Genomic DNA, 16,594 nt, shown 5'->3' on the forward strand with positions numbered 1-16,594 from the left:
TTTCCCCCTGTCTTATCCAGCTCCCTGCCTCCAGCCTCCTTGCTCCACGCTAGAGATCTGGAAACTTTTGGTCCATGATGGACAAATTTTATGGGACACCTAAAGGGCATTGTTTCGAATTAGGCCATAGCTCCAAACAGATACCAGTTTGGCAATGCCTGTTGAGTCCTCTCCCTTGAAGGTGATGAATTTATCATCCGGAAACAGACTGGTGTTTTTTCTCCTTACTAATTATACGTGTTCATTGAAGACTGCTTGGAGAATACAGAACTATATGGAAAAGCAATAGAAATTATCCATTATGCTGAGAAATATAGCACTCAACATTAGACAAAGGGGGCACAGCACTGGTGAGGATTAAATTCAAAGCTGCTCTGCCTCCCTGTTCTCTATTCCATTCCAGCCCCCAGCTTTCACCTTCCACAGCACCTCTTGATCTCACCCTTATGAAAACTTGCCTGTCCTGTATACCATAAAGTGGAGGGCAAACTGGAAACTGTACAAAAGCACTTACCATGTCAAAGGCATATAAGAGAGATAAAATATCTTTCATATCAAGAAGGTGTTTGGAATCTAAAATAGCAATATTTTGTCATAGCTCTGCCATCACTACCTTATTACCGAGGTGTTGTGGTGATAAAGGGTTGTGGGAATGTCTAAAGAGATAAGAGACCATCTGAGAAATTCACAGTGCTCCCTGGGAATTAGGAAAAGGTTCACAGTACAAAGAGGCAAGAATGATTAAGTGTGAGGCTGGCTCATAAATATGCCTTTCTCTTTTGAACAAAACAGCCAACATTAAACAAAAAAGTTGGATGATACTAAATCCATCCCAGAGATAAAGTTCTTATTACAGATAATAGTTAGAATTTATGTGTTGCTTTTTTCCCAAGGTGGGTAGGGTCAGAATGGCAGTTTCCTCGTTTTTGAGTCTGCATTGAGACAGAAGACTTAGAAAACACTAAGGCACAAGGGTTAAGGTCAAGGCTTGGGAGTTAGACCTGTGTTCAAATCCCAGCTCCGTGAGGTCATCAAGCATTTTTCACATGCCATCCACTGTTTTAGACATTGGGGATGCAGTGTTGGACAGCACAGATAAGGTCCCTACTTACATGGAGCTTACGTTCTAACGGGGGGGGGGGGGAGACAGAATGTTTAATGTTGAAAAGGTAACAGTGCTATGATTGGAAGTAACTGGGGGCTACTTTAGGTTGAGTGGTCAGGAAAGGCCTCTCTGAGAATAGACAATTGAACTGAGACTAGGTTGATAAAAAGAGGCCAGTGATCAAAAACATCTAGGGGAAGAGCATTCCAGGCAGAAGTAACAGCTGGGGCAAAGGCCCTGAGGCAGGAACAGGCTTAAGTGTTTAAAGAATAGCATGAATACCAGTGTGATTGAAGCAGAGTGAGCCAGGGAGAGAGTGAGGAGAACAGGTTGGAGAGGGTCAGCACATGTCAGGTCATGCGGGGGACTTTGGAGAAGTTCACCTTGTTATAATCATCATCATAAAACAGAGAAGGTGGGAGTTCCCTGGCAGTCCAGGGATTAAGATTCGGCGCTTTCATTGCCGGGGTCCTGGTTCGTTCCCTGGCTGGGGAACTAGGATCCTGCAGGCCACGCAGCGCGGTCCCCCCCCCCCCCCAAAAAAAAGCAGAGAAGGGAAAAGGAAGTTGGATTGGAGAGTTTAGGGAATAGTGTTCAGTATCACCTGAGAAACTTGGATCTGACTAACTGGGCACAGGGGTTTGAATGCTGTGCTGAAAGTGGGACCCTGAGGAGAACAATTCTGAGGGCAGAGTACAGGGTGGCTATTTTCATCTATCATTACATTTCTGGCACTTGAATTTCTCTCAGGTTCTCTGCTACAGTTGCTGCTTTCTCAATGAGTGCAAATATATAAGTCCAGCGGGGCTTAGGGATACAGCTAGAGTCTATTTCCAGCCCCATGTAAAGAAATGCTGTTGTATTTTGTGGCTGGAATTTCTACCTATGTGGGGAGATGTCGCAGTTCCCCAACCAGCTACCAAGCTGGCTATATAGTGAGGTATAGACCTGACCTAAAAGGGTGCTAGCTTAAGATGGCTTTTTAGTTCATGGGACTCATGACACCGCCAAGCTGCTCTGATTTATTTCGTTAGGACGAGTGTGGCTAAGGGGTATGCTTCCTGGGCAGCATTGCTTCTTGCTTCACATGGTTCACTTTTTTCTTTTTTTCTTGTTTTTAATAGGGAGAGAAGAAGCCCTATGGAAAGCCATGTGGAGGCCAAGACTGCATTGGGGGCTGTAAATGCTCTCCTGAGAAAGGAGCCCGAGTAAGTTGCTTCCTTCATTGTTGAAAGACAGATAGTCACAGGAGCTGATATCTGAAGTGTGTGTGTTTTCTTTAGAATTAAACTGCTTAGAATTTTCTCTTATGACCTCATGGAACAAGCAAAGTGATGAAGACCAGCTGGAAGGAGCTTTGCTGACTAATGATAGGCAGAACTAGATTAGTCAAAGTCTCTGACGGACCGGGAAGAGGTTTCTTTCATTGACTCAATAGCGAAGTTTCCTCAAAGTTTCATCTGGGGTATTTCCAAAAGGCAATTAAGTTGTGCAGAACCAGATTATGATATGTTTGTAGATGCACATCAATTTTCATAGCTCATTTACAGATAGGCTCTTCCCTACCACTCTGGGGGACAAGCGGTCCAATCGTTATCTACAGACTAGGGATGTGCTTCATCCAAAATCAAGGGTAGCCATAAAGTCCAGAAATATAGGTGACTATACATAAAGAATGATTTATAGATATTATATTAAGGCATAGGACACGTTTCAAAACATTAAGTGATTTATTCAATGTATTGTCCTTTAATAGCCATGACCAGTTCAAATTGTTGTGCAAATTGCAATGAACACAGTGCCTTGATACAGCATTTCTATCAATCCTCGTATATGCATATGTGATGTGTTGCCCCAGATGATTTGTATTTTTGATTTGCACTGAAGAAACCTGCATCTTTAGTATAACTCAGCAAAAGTATTCAAGGGGGGGGATCAATCCATAAAAAAAATAAAATCCTATCTGCGTTTTCAAAATTTATGGCCACCCTGTAGAATTGAGATCTTCCGACTTGCAGCATTGTATTTACACTCTCATCACATTCAAACCAGCCTAAGAGCTTACATTGTCAAAGGAAGGTAGCATAAATAGGTCAACCAAACCCTTAAAAACATAGCCGAACAGGGAACAGAGTGACCACTCTACCTCCTCTTTCATTATTTTCCATTTGCAGTACAGTGAAATGTCAAACTATGCCAGAATTTGAAGGAAAAGTATAAAAAGCCATCTCTTCATCAAAAGGGACCAGACATATTATACATTAAAGGCAGAGACTTAGGGAATCATAAAATATTAGAAAGCGAAGGTATCTTTGTGAGCTTCTCGTCTTATCCACAGATGGTAGAGGAAACAGTCTCTGAGAAGGAAAATGACTTCCCAGGTCACACAGCAGATTGATGACAGATTCAGGCTATTACCTGGGTCTTTTGATTTCTCGCCTATTTACTTTACCCACTGCTGTCTCCCAGGGAAGTCGTGTTCACTACAGCCAGCGAGGCCCACGTTCTTCCTCTGATCTATATCTAGGCAACACTTTAGAAAAAAAATAATTCTACAACAAATATATGAATATGTTCTTAAACAACAGCAAGCAACACAGACAATGCAAAAGTCTCCCTTGATGTTCTCTCGGTCCCACTATTGTCTTTCTGGTCTTTTTCTGTGCATGATCAAAGATAGGTATGAATATGTATGACAATAGTTTCATTTTCTGGGGTTTTTTTCCCAAACTATAGTCATAAGTATACTATGCCGTTTTGGGTTGGTTTCTTTGGTCACATAATATGTCCTTAAGATCTTTTCCTCCACCCCAAAGTTTAATCTAGCCATTTGCCTTTTGATGAACACATAGTTTGTTTCCAAATTTTTGCTATTTTGAAAAATGGAAGTGCTACAGTAGAAATCCTTGAACAGTCGTCCTTGTACTCATTTCTAGTGTTGACGCTAAGGATACGAATTACCAGATGTAAGGGTAATGGGCATTTTTAATTTTAAAAGCCAATGACCAATTACCCCACAGAGTATCTATTCAAATTTATTTACATCAGCATTGTTGTACAAGAGGGCCCATGTTTCTATACCCTTGCCATCACTTGATATTTTTGTTAATATGGGTGAAAATCATCTCAATTCCCAGACTACATGTAAGTTTAAGCATCTTTTCACATATTCATTGCAGGTTTGTATTTCCTCCGTGAATTTCCTGGACATATCCTCTCCCCACTTTCCTAAAGGGTGATTCTTATTGATTTACTTTACCCCTGCAAAGATACAGCAAGTAAAAATGGCCCAAGTGGAAGCAGATGAGATTTGAAGTTTGACACAAAAGGGCATTTCCTGATGGAGCATGAGAGACCCAGCAGCCAGGGAACTGAGAAACAACTCTGAACTGTTTGTGGGGCTGGGGAGCCTTTAAAACTAGAAATTCTTGTATATTCTGAACAGAGGTCAGTCCTACACCAGGCAAACATGCCTACGATGACCTCATTGTTTCACCCCTGGCTGAGATTTTGATCTTTGAAGATAGAAGGCGGTAGATTTCCTCTGTGAGGAGCTCTCATTTGGATTCCAAACATCTGGAGCCCTAATCTGGCTTCTCCTTTGAAAACATGAGTGGTTGAAGGGTCGTGGGATGGAGAAAAATAGAATATCACCGCACAGATTTTTTTCGTCATTATTTAAAAGACTCGGTGTCCACACAGTCAGATATGCTCCTAAAACTTTATTTGTGAAGCCTGAAGTTTCTGGGAACGCTTGTCAAGGTTAGTGAACCAGACCAAGCTGTATTTCATGAGTCAAGAGCAGGAATGTCCTATTTCCCAAGTAGATCAGGAGGCCAGTGCACATGGGGCCGATCCTGTGCACACGGATGCTTGAAGCTGCCCACGCAGCCAGGTCCTTTTTACTCATCTTCCCTACCCTCTCGCGTTCCCAGGGCCAAGCAGGATTGTTTAAACTGGACCCAGCACTGTTGACCCTGCAGGGCAGCCCCTCAGTACCCCTTTTGTGCAGATGTCAGAAAGATTTGAGACTGTTTTCCTTAGCTGAGAAGAGGGCCCCTTTTGGATTTCAAGCTGTTCTCTCCAGCTCTGCGAGCTGGGAGGGGAACGGAACGTTGGTTCACCCCTGAGATATGCTGCAGCCCTTTGCAGGGCCTGCCTCCTGCCTTGGGGAGACATCAAGCACGTAGCTTGCTGGGCAGTGTGTATTTTTCCTTTGCCAAAGGCCTCTTGAACTGATTAAGACATTTACACAACACCTAGCACTCCTGCGCAACTGTGATCCAACCCTTTTGGGCTTTAAGCCATCTCAAACTGATTTCTCGAAGGCATGCCATGCCTGGTAAAAAGCCCTTGCCTAGCGTTGCTGCACTGCTCTGTGCTTTCCAAAGCATCTTTTCCCAGGGTCTGTATCATTATCTGTATGCAACAAATAAACTGATAAGTGATTTGCCCAAGGTCACTAGCCTGTCAGCGGCTAAACCTTATTTAGCCTACTTTAGGAGAATGGCAACTTTAAAAAATGACATGCCTAGTAATGTTAAATAAAGGTGTTTCTCCCCCGCCCCTGGACATTTAAATTTGGATTTAATGTTTGACTTCAAGCTTTCTTTCTTGCGGGTAAGTGTTGTTATCTGGAAAAACCATTCTTTTGAGTTGTTCTCTTCCCTGGTTATTTTTTTTTCTTCTGCCATTGGATTGATCAAATCGTTGTAGCTTGACATTTCCATCCCTTGCTCTCTTTTCCCTACTGGATTTGAAAGCTGTCTCTGCATTACCGGCGGGTGTCTGTCTGAGTTGGGAGCAGGCGGGACTGTTTGTTTTGTTCTGAGTCTACTATTCCTTAATAGCGTTTCAGAGTTTTCCCTGTTTTAAGTGTTCTGGTGTTTACATAAAGCATGGAGAGCTCCTGATTAGCCATGCCATCTAAGGGTGCATTATCACAGAGAATCCCAAACCACAGGGAATGTTTGGATTCCCCACCTAGGTAAGGGCTGTTGGCCCCTGTTTTATGGCTGTGGAAGCTATGTCCTAGCTAGAGAGTTTATGAGACTAGCCTGAGTTTCACGAGAAACAGCCCAGGGTTCTTAATTCCTTATCTCCTGCCTGCATCCTGCTGCTTCTCTGTCACAAAGTGTGTTTCCCATGAATTCCAGAGCCCAGATGCATTCACCACCAGCCCTTCGATTTACTCTCCTCCTGCAAACAGCTGGCATTCCCTGTGTCAGCTGACTGGCGCCATGGCTACTGAGAGTACCCAGAGGTGGTTCCATTTTCTCCTGAATTAGGCAATTCCGGTAAAATATCTTTCTGTTCTCTCTGGGTGCCCTGGCCAGCCAGTGTCCTTAGCCTCTCCAGTTCCAAAGCGAAAGCTCATAATGCGCATGACCTCCTTGGGTGGCCGGGCCTTGCTCCAGCTGCCTGCGGATCAGGCGTCTTGCCCCTCTGAAGGCTGGCCTCACTGCTAATGCTGGTCACCACTAACCTTCCTGTTGCCAAAAACAATGGACATTTTTCATTCTTATCTTCTTTGACTTTGCTGCACGAGACGCCCCCTTGTTTCCTGCAACTCTCGGTTCCCTTGGATTTCATCGTGCTCTTCTCTCCTGGTTCTTTCCTATTCTGATTGGGACTCCCCAGCGTTCTATCCTCATCCTACTTCTCTTCTCACTGTAGGCCTCTCCCAGGGTGGTTTCATATATTCCAGAGATCTCAGCTACCACTCATGCGATGATAGATATTCAGTGTCTATCTCTAGTTCAGACCTTTCTCTGTAGCTTCGGATCAGCATTATCAGTTTCTTGCTGGATATCTCTGCTTGGAGTTTCACTGGCACCACAAATATGTATCACACAGAATTCAACCAGCAACTCCCACCAGACATGTTCCTTCCTAAATCCTACCTATGTCTTCCCCATCTCAGCCCCACCAAGCACTCCATTGCTCAAGCCAGAAACCCAGGAGTCATTCTTGTCTTCTCTTGCTTTTCTCTACCTCCAATTCGTCATCAAATCCCATCTATTTATCTTCTTAAATTGAGCTCAAATCCATCCACTTTTCTCCATACCTATTTTTCTCCAATCCAGGCCTGTATAATCTCTTACCTGAACTGCCGTAATAGCCTCCAGACTGGTCTCTCAACCCCCAGTCCCACTATTTACTGTCCACTTGCCGCTCTGCTGTCATCATCTTTCCAAAACATAAATATGATCACAAAACTCTTGCTTAAAGTCTCTCAATGGCTCCCCATAGATCTCACAATAAAATCTTAACTCTAGCAGGCTTACAAAGTCCTCCATGACAGGGCCCTTGACTACCTCTCCAACATTACCTCTCATCGCTAGGAGCCTCCCTCTTCGGAAAAAGAAACAAAACAAAACCCTACACATAAACCGAACTATTTATAGTTCACAGAACCTGCTATGTTATTTACTACATTCCAGGTTTTATACCTGCTACTCCCTTTACATGTACTTCCACTTTATATGTACTTCCACTGGCTCTACCCTTTTTCTGCTGACTTGCCTCTCTTTACCCATCCTTTAAAACTGAACACAGACTTCACCTCCTCAGAAGCTTTCCATGATCGAAGGTTATCTACTCTTCTCATCCTTCTTCTCATGCCGAACTACAGCAATCTAATGACTTGTCTGATCTCCACTATCTTATGAATTCCTAAGGGGCAGAGATTTGGTCTCCTTAGACTCTGCAGGGGCAGTAGGCAGTACAGATTGTTTCATGAAGGACTGACCAACCAACCAACCAGTTTGGTTGGGTATGGTTCCAGCCCTGCTCTCCTGGATTAGCTCTTAGGTTGCTGTGAAGCAGATGAGAGTCTCTTGTCTAGAGAGGAATCCATTCTGCTAAAAGAAGGCAAAGAGCCAGGGCAGTCATTGCCATATTTTTTTTTAGGTCTTGTTAGCTGTAAGGATCCCAGCTCTTGCCCACACTCTGGTTCCCATAGCTTGCTTTGGGATTTTGCTCTACCTAACTCCTCTGTTTGACCTTGAAAACCCTGATTGCTTCTTACTCTGTTTTACTACCAGCAATTCGTTCTCTTTCCAAGGTGAGGACATTCATGAATAATCGTGAGTGAAAGATAATCACAACCTTTCTTTTTGACATTGATTTCACCCTCCTCTCCACCAAACCTTTTGCTTAACCTTATGCAAAGTTGATGGTCTTGAGTTTCCCTTGTTCCTCTTCCTTGTGGGGGGAGAGGAAAAGTGTTTGCACAGGGAAGTAGCCACTGGGTGACAGTAGGGGAGGGAAGTAAAAAATATCAAAGAGCCCTGTGTATTTTAAATATAGTTGTTTGGGTCAAGGATAATTGATGGTAATGTTAAAAGTTAGTGTCTCTGCCCAGAGTCAAGATGCACTCGTAGCCCAGCAGATGTTTGTGGTTATCTTAATCCTCTCTTTGATTATATTGGGACAGTGTGGGATTTATGGAACATATTATCCGTACTAGTGAGGGAGGCTTCTGTTAAAGAGGAGCAAAGGAGCTGGAGGAGGAGATTAATATGCAGCTGTGGAGTCAAGAGCACCGCTTTAGGTAGCCAGAGACCTCAGTGCCATGCCTGAGCTTTGCCAACTGGATGACATTGGGCTGCTGCTTTCCCCTCTCAGCATCCCAGTTTACCAGTCAAAAGAGTGAGGGGTTTGGGCAGGGTGATCTCAAAGAACCCACCAGCTCTGATGATCGAAGTCAGACCCCGTGCTACTGTACCATGACAGTTCCTTGCCCCTCAAGTGTCTTATCGTGCTTTCTAGTGTGGCAGTGAGATACGGGGGGCCATTTTTGACAGTGTTCTACCCTCTGGAGTGGTGTCTTGGCAGCTGCATCAGACGTAAATCACTCGCCATGGCTTTTTACTGCCGATGCTAGAAGCGCCTAACAGCTGAAGTTGCACCCCTGCAGGAATGTGCCGTGCTCTCCTCCTTGGCCATCTGGCTGGTGTGATCTGAAGAGAGTCACAGGGATGTCGACTCACCACACACACCCCCCAAATAGCTTCCCTGCCTGGCCTGCCTGCAGTTCTAGCTTTAGAGACATACTCTTCAGGTTAAGCATGGCCCCATCTTTGCATTGCTTGAATAAATTGCATAGGCCTCTCCTCTGGGGACAAGTCGTGTGTACAAATCTTTAGAGACTGCTCAGTTTCCTTGTCCTGCCCTGCTCATCCATATGTCAGAGACATTGGATATCAAGACATGGGTGAGGATCTTGCCTGCTAATGTGTGACGTAGTCTCTCCTCTCCCAGAATCTGCCTTCATCTTCCCTCCACAGATGTACCCTCCTCTCCTCTCCTCTCCTCTCCTTGTTTTTCTCTGGTCTCTAACTTCCTTCTTTCTCCTTCCCGGCTTCCCTCCCTCCGGCTCTAGCGTTTCTAGCTCTCCATCCCTCATTCTCATTTTCCTCACCCAGTTACTGCTCTCTGCTTTCAGTTGCCTCGGAGTGCTTCCTGTGTCACCAGTCCCTGTTTTCTGTCCTCTATGAGCAGGTGTGAAATGATAGCAGCAGGAGATCGGAAAGAGTGGCTGAGATGTACTTACAGAAGCATTGCACTTCTCCAGAGATTCTAAATCTCAAGGCCTGGATCAGTGGTCTCCAAAATTGGTGGGTTTGGGTGGAGGGGGAGGTTGGCACATGCAAATCAGTCCATTGTAAAAATCAGTGTGAAAGGAAATATTACGACTTCTATTTCCATTTAAATTGAAAACATCTAGAAAGAAATTAAGATTTGGATTAAAGCAATGTCATTTATGTAAAGTGCTTAAAACAGTGTATAGTACACCAAGTGCTATCTAAATATTAGCTATTATTAGCACTACTATTAAGCCTTTCAAATATGCAATACACGTATTGTCACTGGCACCCTCTGTTGCATATGCTTTGTAAGGTATTCTGAGGGAAGAATGGGAGCCCACAGGTGGAAGGGTTGACCCTGGAGCCCTTACTTTTTTTTTTTTCCTCTATGTATACCAGAGGTATTGCTACCTCCTTGGGCCCAGTTAAGCGGATTTACGGATTATATTATCTAACTACATTAACCCTCACAAAATGGACAAGTGTCTTAAGAAGATTCCTGCAAATAAACCATGTATTGAAGATAATACCAATTGCGCTTCCCTGGTGGCGCAGTGGTTGAGAGTCCGCCTGCCGATGCAGGGGACACGGGTTCGTGCCCCGGTCTGGGAGGATCCCACATGCTGCAGAGCGGCTGGGCCCGTGAGCCATGGCCGCTGAGCCTGCGTGTCCGGAGCCTATGCTCCGCAACGGGAGAGGCCACAACAGTGAGAGGCCTGCGTACCGCAAAAAAAAAAAAAAAAAAAAAAAAAAAAGATAGTACCAATAATGTAAGCACATGAAAATGGCAGCGCTCACACTTCTCTTACTACTTGAATGAGTTTTTCCATCAGCCTCATTGTGAGGTAAAAAGCACAGCAACCTAATCATACCTGACAAGAAGTCAGCAAAAAAGTAATGATGCAAGAATAATCAAGAAGACTAAATGAAATATGGATTTATACCCATTCTCAGTAATGAAAGATCTTTCCCTAAGTGTGTATGGTGCCTTGAAATATTAGCTAATAATACAATGAACAAGACATTTGACATGCTATTTATTTCATCTTTAGCTCATCCTTTTACATTTTCTATTTCTTGTGTGCATTTCATAATATATGTGTAGGTACATATATATGCAGAGTAGGACATGTATATAATTTATATAATCATTAATAATATAGTGTGTATATATATAAAGTATGCTCTCATTTGTGTGTGTGTGTGTGTGTGGTACGCGGGCCTCTCACTGTTGTGGCCTCTCCCATTGCGGAGCACAGGCTCCGGACGCGCAGGCTCAGCGGCCATGGCTCACGGGCCCAGCCACTCCGCGGCATGTGGGATCTTCCCGGACCGGGGCACGAACCCGTGTCCCCTGCATCGGCAGGCGGACTCTCAACCACTGCGCCACCAGGGAAGCCCTGCTCTAATTTTCTTTTAACTGAAAAGGGTGTGCAATCAGAAAGACTTGGAAACCACCGGCCTAGACCATACTTAAAATAGATGGGACCCACGAGCAGAGGCAAAAGAACTTGAGATGAGATAATAAATGAGATAAGAAAAAGAATAACTGTCCCCAAATCTCTTGTTCTTTCCCTATCGAACAGCCATGCCACCAACTTTAGAGCCTCACCTTGACAACTTTATATAAAATAAAGCAATGGATATCTCAGGAGCTGGGAGAGGTGAGACAGCAAAGAAATTTAAAAATCATAAAATCTCAAGCCTGGGAGGTTGGATCCAAGCCTCAAGTGGCATATCGTGGTTTCTAAACCATGCGTGTGAATGCTCTTTCCCTCTCTTTAAACGTGAAGACTTTTAGAAGAAGCCATTTCAGAGAGGTTAAGAGACTTTCCCAAGGTCCCTTGCGAGTGGCATAGCTGAGATTTGAACCAAGTATTCTATCCCCCTGCTCAGCGTTCTTTCCACCATGTCAAATGGCCTCTTAATTTCATGGCCATAATCAGCTGAGCTCATCTTGATTAGATTGTCGTGAATGGAGGAATACTTGTAGTGGAGAAGAAAAAGATGCCAAGAAGATGTAGACCAGATCTCAGCAAATCAATCGTCCTTTCCCTGCCCCAGTGAGAAGTAAGCCCTGACCATGTGTATAGCATCTGTTTATATCCTTGTCTGGGTTTTAAAATGTTTTCCTAATATCCCTGTCTTTTAAAAGTCACAGAAACTGAAATCCGTGCATAAGGAAAGCCTGGTTTTCATCTGTGATTACACAGATGAAAGTTTTGTGAGGTGTCACATCAGTTTTTACAGCTCTGATACAGGTCTGTCCCTTTATGTAGGCCACTCGCTGTATGGAAGTTCTCTGCAATGGAGTTAGAAATGTGTAGAGATGGAACTACCAAGTATATGTCAAGGAAATAATATGGTGTCTGTTCTGAGAAGACTTGCATTAATGGAAGTCTTCCAAGAATGTTTAACAAAATTAATTGCATGGCATCTCTCTTAAGCTATAGAAGTCGATGGGAAAAAATGTGCATTGCTTTGCAGAAATTTACCTCACTGTCGTCTTTTCAAAAGAGCTTTTATTTTAACACATAAGGCAAATGGCCAGTTATTTAGTGACCACCTTTGCTTATAGAGGTAGAGGTCCTAGACTATGCTCTGCATTTTGTTTTTCTCATTGTGTTGCATCAGGTTCAAACCCACTACACAAACATTTAAGGAAACACTCTGGGGGGGGGGGGGTGCAGGCACTCCGGAGAATGCAGACATATCACAAGCACCAGAGTTAGGGAGACTACACACATACACACATACACACACACACACACACCACAGCCAGCAGCAGCCCTTAAGTACACAGCGCTACATCATCTGATTGGAAGTCTGAGTGCCAGAGAGCACAAGTCCTCAAAAGGAGGTATTGGTATAGACTGGAGTGATTAAACAAACTATTTTTTAAAATATTATGACAAAAATGTTTCTTTAGGAAGATTAATTTGATGGGGGCTGTACAGAGTGGATTAGAGTGAGAGACATGATAGGTGGATAGAATGCTCTCTATTTTTAGAGGTTAAGTGGCATGTCCAAAATCCCCTAGCACAGCAGAATGGAAACTTTGCATTTTCTGCTGCTCAGATTCTATCTTTCTTAAATGATTCTCTCCAACCTTGAACACACGCAGAGATGCATACACATTCAAACAGTGATTTGACGATGAAGGCTCGTCTTCATTGAAGGTATCACCTTTTTGTTTTTTATGAACTGAACGATGGTACTAGTTCCTTTCCACCACATTCCTCTAACTCCTTGGAAACCAGTATCCCCATTGGTTAGTCTCTACTGATCCCAACTGAGGAAAACTCATCCCCAAACCAAGTGGAATCAGCAGCACTGAAGTGACCTTATTTTGATTACAGAGAGGACAGTAAGGTGCTTCTCTCCATCACATGCTAAAAGCTCCTACAGTTACTACAATGCCCAGGGAGAAAGGCCACCTCAGTGGGTTCTGAAAGAGCATCTGTTTCCTACTTGATGCATTTTGTTGTGGGAGTTATGAGTGAAAGGTGGGGTTTGAGGAATCATGAAAGAAGGAAGGCACTGGTTCACATAAGACAGATCTTAAAGCTTGATCAGCGGAGAAATCTACAGAATACCTTAGAATGGTTCCCTTATCCTGGTCCTACCAGCTAGGACCTTAGCAGGCTCTGTGGACTTAACTAAGCACTCGGCTTTGCTATGACAGCTTTTACAGTTTTTACAAGGTTAGTTTTACTCCTTAATTTTTGAAAACCCAGAGGAAACAAGGTTCGTTCCTTTAGACCCCAGGAAGATTAATGTATATGTTTGGTTATCAGCCATATCAAAGAAACCATGGTCTCTGGCCCTGTACATGTCTTTTCTAGTTCAAGTAATTGGAGCAACTTGGCATTCCACTGCTTTGGTTGGGTTCCTTCTTGGGGTTGACACCAGTCAGTGGTTGCTGCCCCCTTCACATGTTGCTGCGGGAATGCCAGTAAAGCTCTGAGCAAAGCAGGGAGCTGTGGAGAAACAGGCTGTGAGGCCCTGAATGGAATGAGGGGTAACCAGGGTTCAGGAGCCAGGTTTCCCCAGAGAGAGACAAAAAGAAAGCAAACAAAAGGAAGAGACAGGTCTAAACAGGCTCCCCAGACAGGGCCCCTGTGCTGTAAGAACAGAGCCTTAAACTTCACAAAGCTCAGGAAGGGAGGGGAGCCAGGGGTTAAACACAGCCTTTGCAATTCAGTTGAAGAATGATTAACTGAGCACACACAGAAAAGCCACACGTGTCCATATAGAGCAACATTTGTTATTCTTAAAACCAGCGCAGACACTCCATGAATTTAAAAACGTACCTCAAGCTGTACATCCACAGAGATATTAGTATTGATCCCCAGAAACCCCAAGGGTACCACCCCTCAGAAACAGACTCAGAGAGGCTCAGCAGCGCAGAAATACCGGGAGTCCCACCATGCCTAACAGAGGGCTGGTTTTTGAGGCATGTGACAGAGCTTAATGCCTGATGAATCCAGTCCCGGCACCTGGGGCCAAGGTTCCAATGACTGGCACCGGGGTAAGACACACGAATCTCTCTTTGAGTTTACCTTCCAAATCAGGCCCAAGCCTGGCTATAGCTAAGAGCAGGATGGAAGCCAGTCTCCTCCCGCCCGTGTGAAATGAGGGGCCGGGCTTGAAGGCCTCCCAGGTCCCTTGGAGGAAGCAGAGCAGGCGCTGTAGCAGAGCCCCTGGCCCCTCGTCTCCCCCAGGCTCCTCGACAGCCTAATGACAAGCTGCCCCCAGGCCCCAGTGTCCCAGATCCCTGAGGGGAAGCTCATCGCCCGCCCGCCTGCCCGGGAGTGGCACGGGCTCCTCGCGGGGTCCCCAGAAGCCCCCACTCCCCGAGGGCCCCGAGCCAGCACCCACTCCCACACCCAGTCCGCCCCCCGCGCCCGGAGGCCGGGTCTCCCAGGGGGCCGCTCAGCTCGCTTCGCAAGGCTGCCTCCCAGGGGAGGAGGACCGGCCGGGAGGAGACACACAACTTCCTCCGCAGCCAGAGGGGGAGGCCCGGGGCGGCCCTGAACCACCGACCCGGCGCCCCACCGCGTTCACGGCCCAAACCGAGGGCCCGCCGGCCCTTAGCCATGGGAGAAGCCAGTGGGGAAGAAGCAAACACGGAAACAAACACAACCTGGGAACTGTGGACCAGCTTCCAAACTGAAAGTCCTCAAATATACCTTGGCCTCCCCCTCGCAAAAAAAGCATTTGCCTCATGAGAAAACCTAGGCACTTAGACTGCAGGATGGCAGAGCCAGAGCACCTCGGGGGATCATGTCGTCCAACCGTTTCATCTTATGTATGGGGTCCATAGTGTGGAAGAGACTTAAGCTCCAAGGAGTTTTCCTTGATTATGAAGGCCAGGGGTGTGTGTACTGAACCATGGAACTTGTGAGCAGGAATGCCCTTAACCCAGTGACCAGATATTCTTCCCACTTCCCAGGGATTCACAGGTACGCAGAACAGGGTAGGGGAAATTTCCCATTTTGGTAGTACAAGAAAGTACAGTGGTTGAGAGCACAGGTTTTGGAGGCAGATAAGCCCATCTTTTAAGACCTGGCTTTATCAATTACTAGATGTGTGGTCTTTACCCAGTGGTTCACAACCAGGGGCAGTCTTGCCCCCCAGGGAACATTTGGCCAGGTACGGAAACATTTTTGGTCGCCATTATTGGTGGGGTGCTACTGGCATCTAATCAGTAGAGGACGGGGATGCTGGTAAACATCCTACAATGCACAGGACAGTCCCTCACAACATGGGATTACCTGGTCCAACATGTCAAGAGTGTCAAGGTTGAGAAATCCTGTGTTAGGCAAATGACTTAACCATTCTAAGCTTTAGTTTCTTCATCGGTGACCTGGAGTAATAGTACCTATCTCACAGTGTTGTTATAATATATAGACTAAAACATATAAAGCCATTAGCATAGTGTCTGGCACAAAGTAAGTGCTCTACTAATTATTAGCTATTAGTTCCCCAAATCCTCCATTAACTCCACCTTCTCTTATAGCTACTGCCCTGTATCTCTGTTCCTCTTACAGCATAACTCATTGAAATAGTTGTTTATACTCAAAATCTCCACTTTTCACATTCTCTCTCGAACCTACTCTAATCAGGCTTTCTTTGCCACCACTCCTTTCTTATAAATGTCACCCGTGACATCCACTTTGTTAATTGCAACGACCGTGTCTCAGTCTTCATCTTACTTGACCTGCCATCAGCATTTGAAATGGCTTTTCACTCCCTCTTTCTTGAAAAACTTTCTTTGCTTGGCTTCCAGGACACCACTCCTTTGATTCTCCTCCTACCTCAATGTAGAAAGCTTTGCTCCAAGAGGAGGAGGACTTGGTCTGGTTTGTTTTGTTTTGTTGAATGAATAAAGTAATGAATAATATTTATTTTAAGGATTAAATGAGATCATGTATGTAAAGTGATTAGCACACATCAAGCACTTAACAACCGGTCACTGTTACCAGTACTACTACAACTATTACCACTGATGTTATTGCTATTATTATCCTTCTCCCCTACTGGGCTATGAGCCTCGAGCACGGATTAACGTTTAGCTTTATTCAATAGCAGGGTATATATCCAAATCTGGGTATATATCCAGAAAACAGTTTGCTCTGGATGAGAGTACTTGACGAGGGCACGAGCCTAGAGCAGGACCTTAGAGGAGAAATAGGTTTGGAAGAGCTTGATCGGGGGTGGGGGTGGGTGGCTAGAGTCTCATGGGAACAGGCATCCAGAAGGGAGTCACATCTTAGCCATTTCCACTCCCCTCTTCATAAATGATGAGACCATAAAAGGTAGGGAGTAGCAGTTCTCACCCATTAATCATCTCAATTCCTCCTCTCCCAAGTATGGGGGAGAAGTGGGACTGTGA

General features: G+C 44.9%; 1 protein-coding gene across 5 annotated transcripts in view; it reads left to right on the plus strand.

Moving 5' to 3' along the window:
• Positions 1–16,594, plus strand: part of COL4A6 (collagen type IV alpha 6 chain) — a 282,926-nt gene that overhangs the window by 122,926 nt on the left and 143,406 nt on the right. For all 5 annotated transcript variants that reach the window (XM_073798855.1, XM_033849132.2, XM_033849133.2 and 2 more), the window contains one exon: positions 2,230–2,313. In XM_073798855.1, coding sequence (XP_073654956.1) covers positions 2,230–2,313 — 84 coding nt within the window. The remainder of the gene's footprint in view (positions 1–2,229; positions 2,314–16,594) is intronic.

The sequence above is a fragment of the Tursiops truncatus genome, chromosome X, assembly GCF_011762595.2.
Source record: "Tursiops truncatus isolate mTurTru1 chromosome X, mTurTru1.mat.Y, whole genome shotgun sequence".
Lineage (NCBI taxonomy): Eukaryota > Metazoa > Chordata > Mammalia > Artiodactyla > Delphinidae > Tursiops > Tursiops truncatus.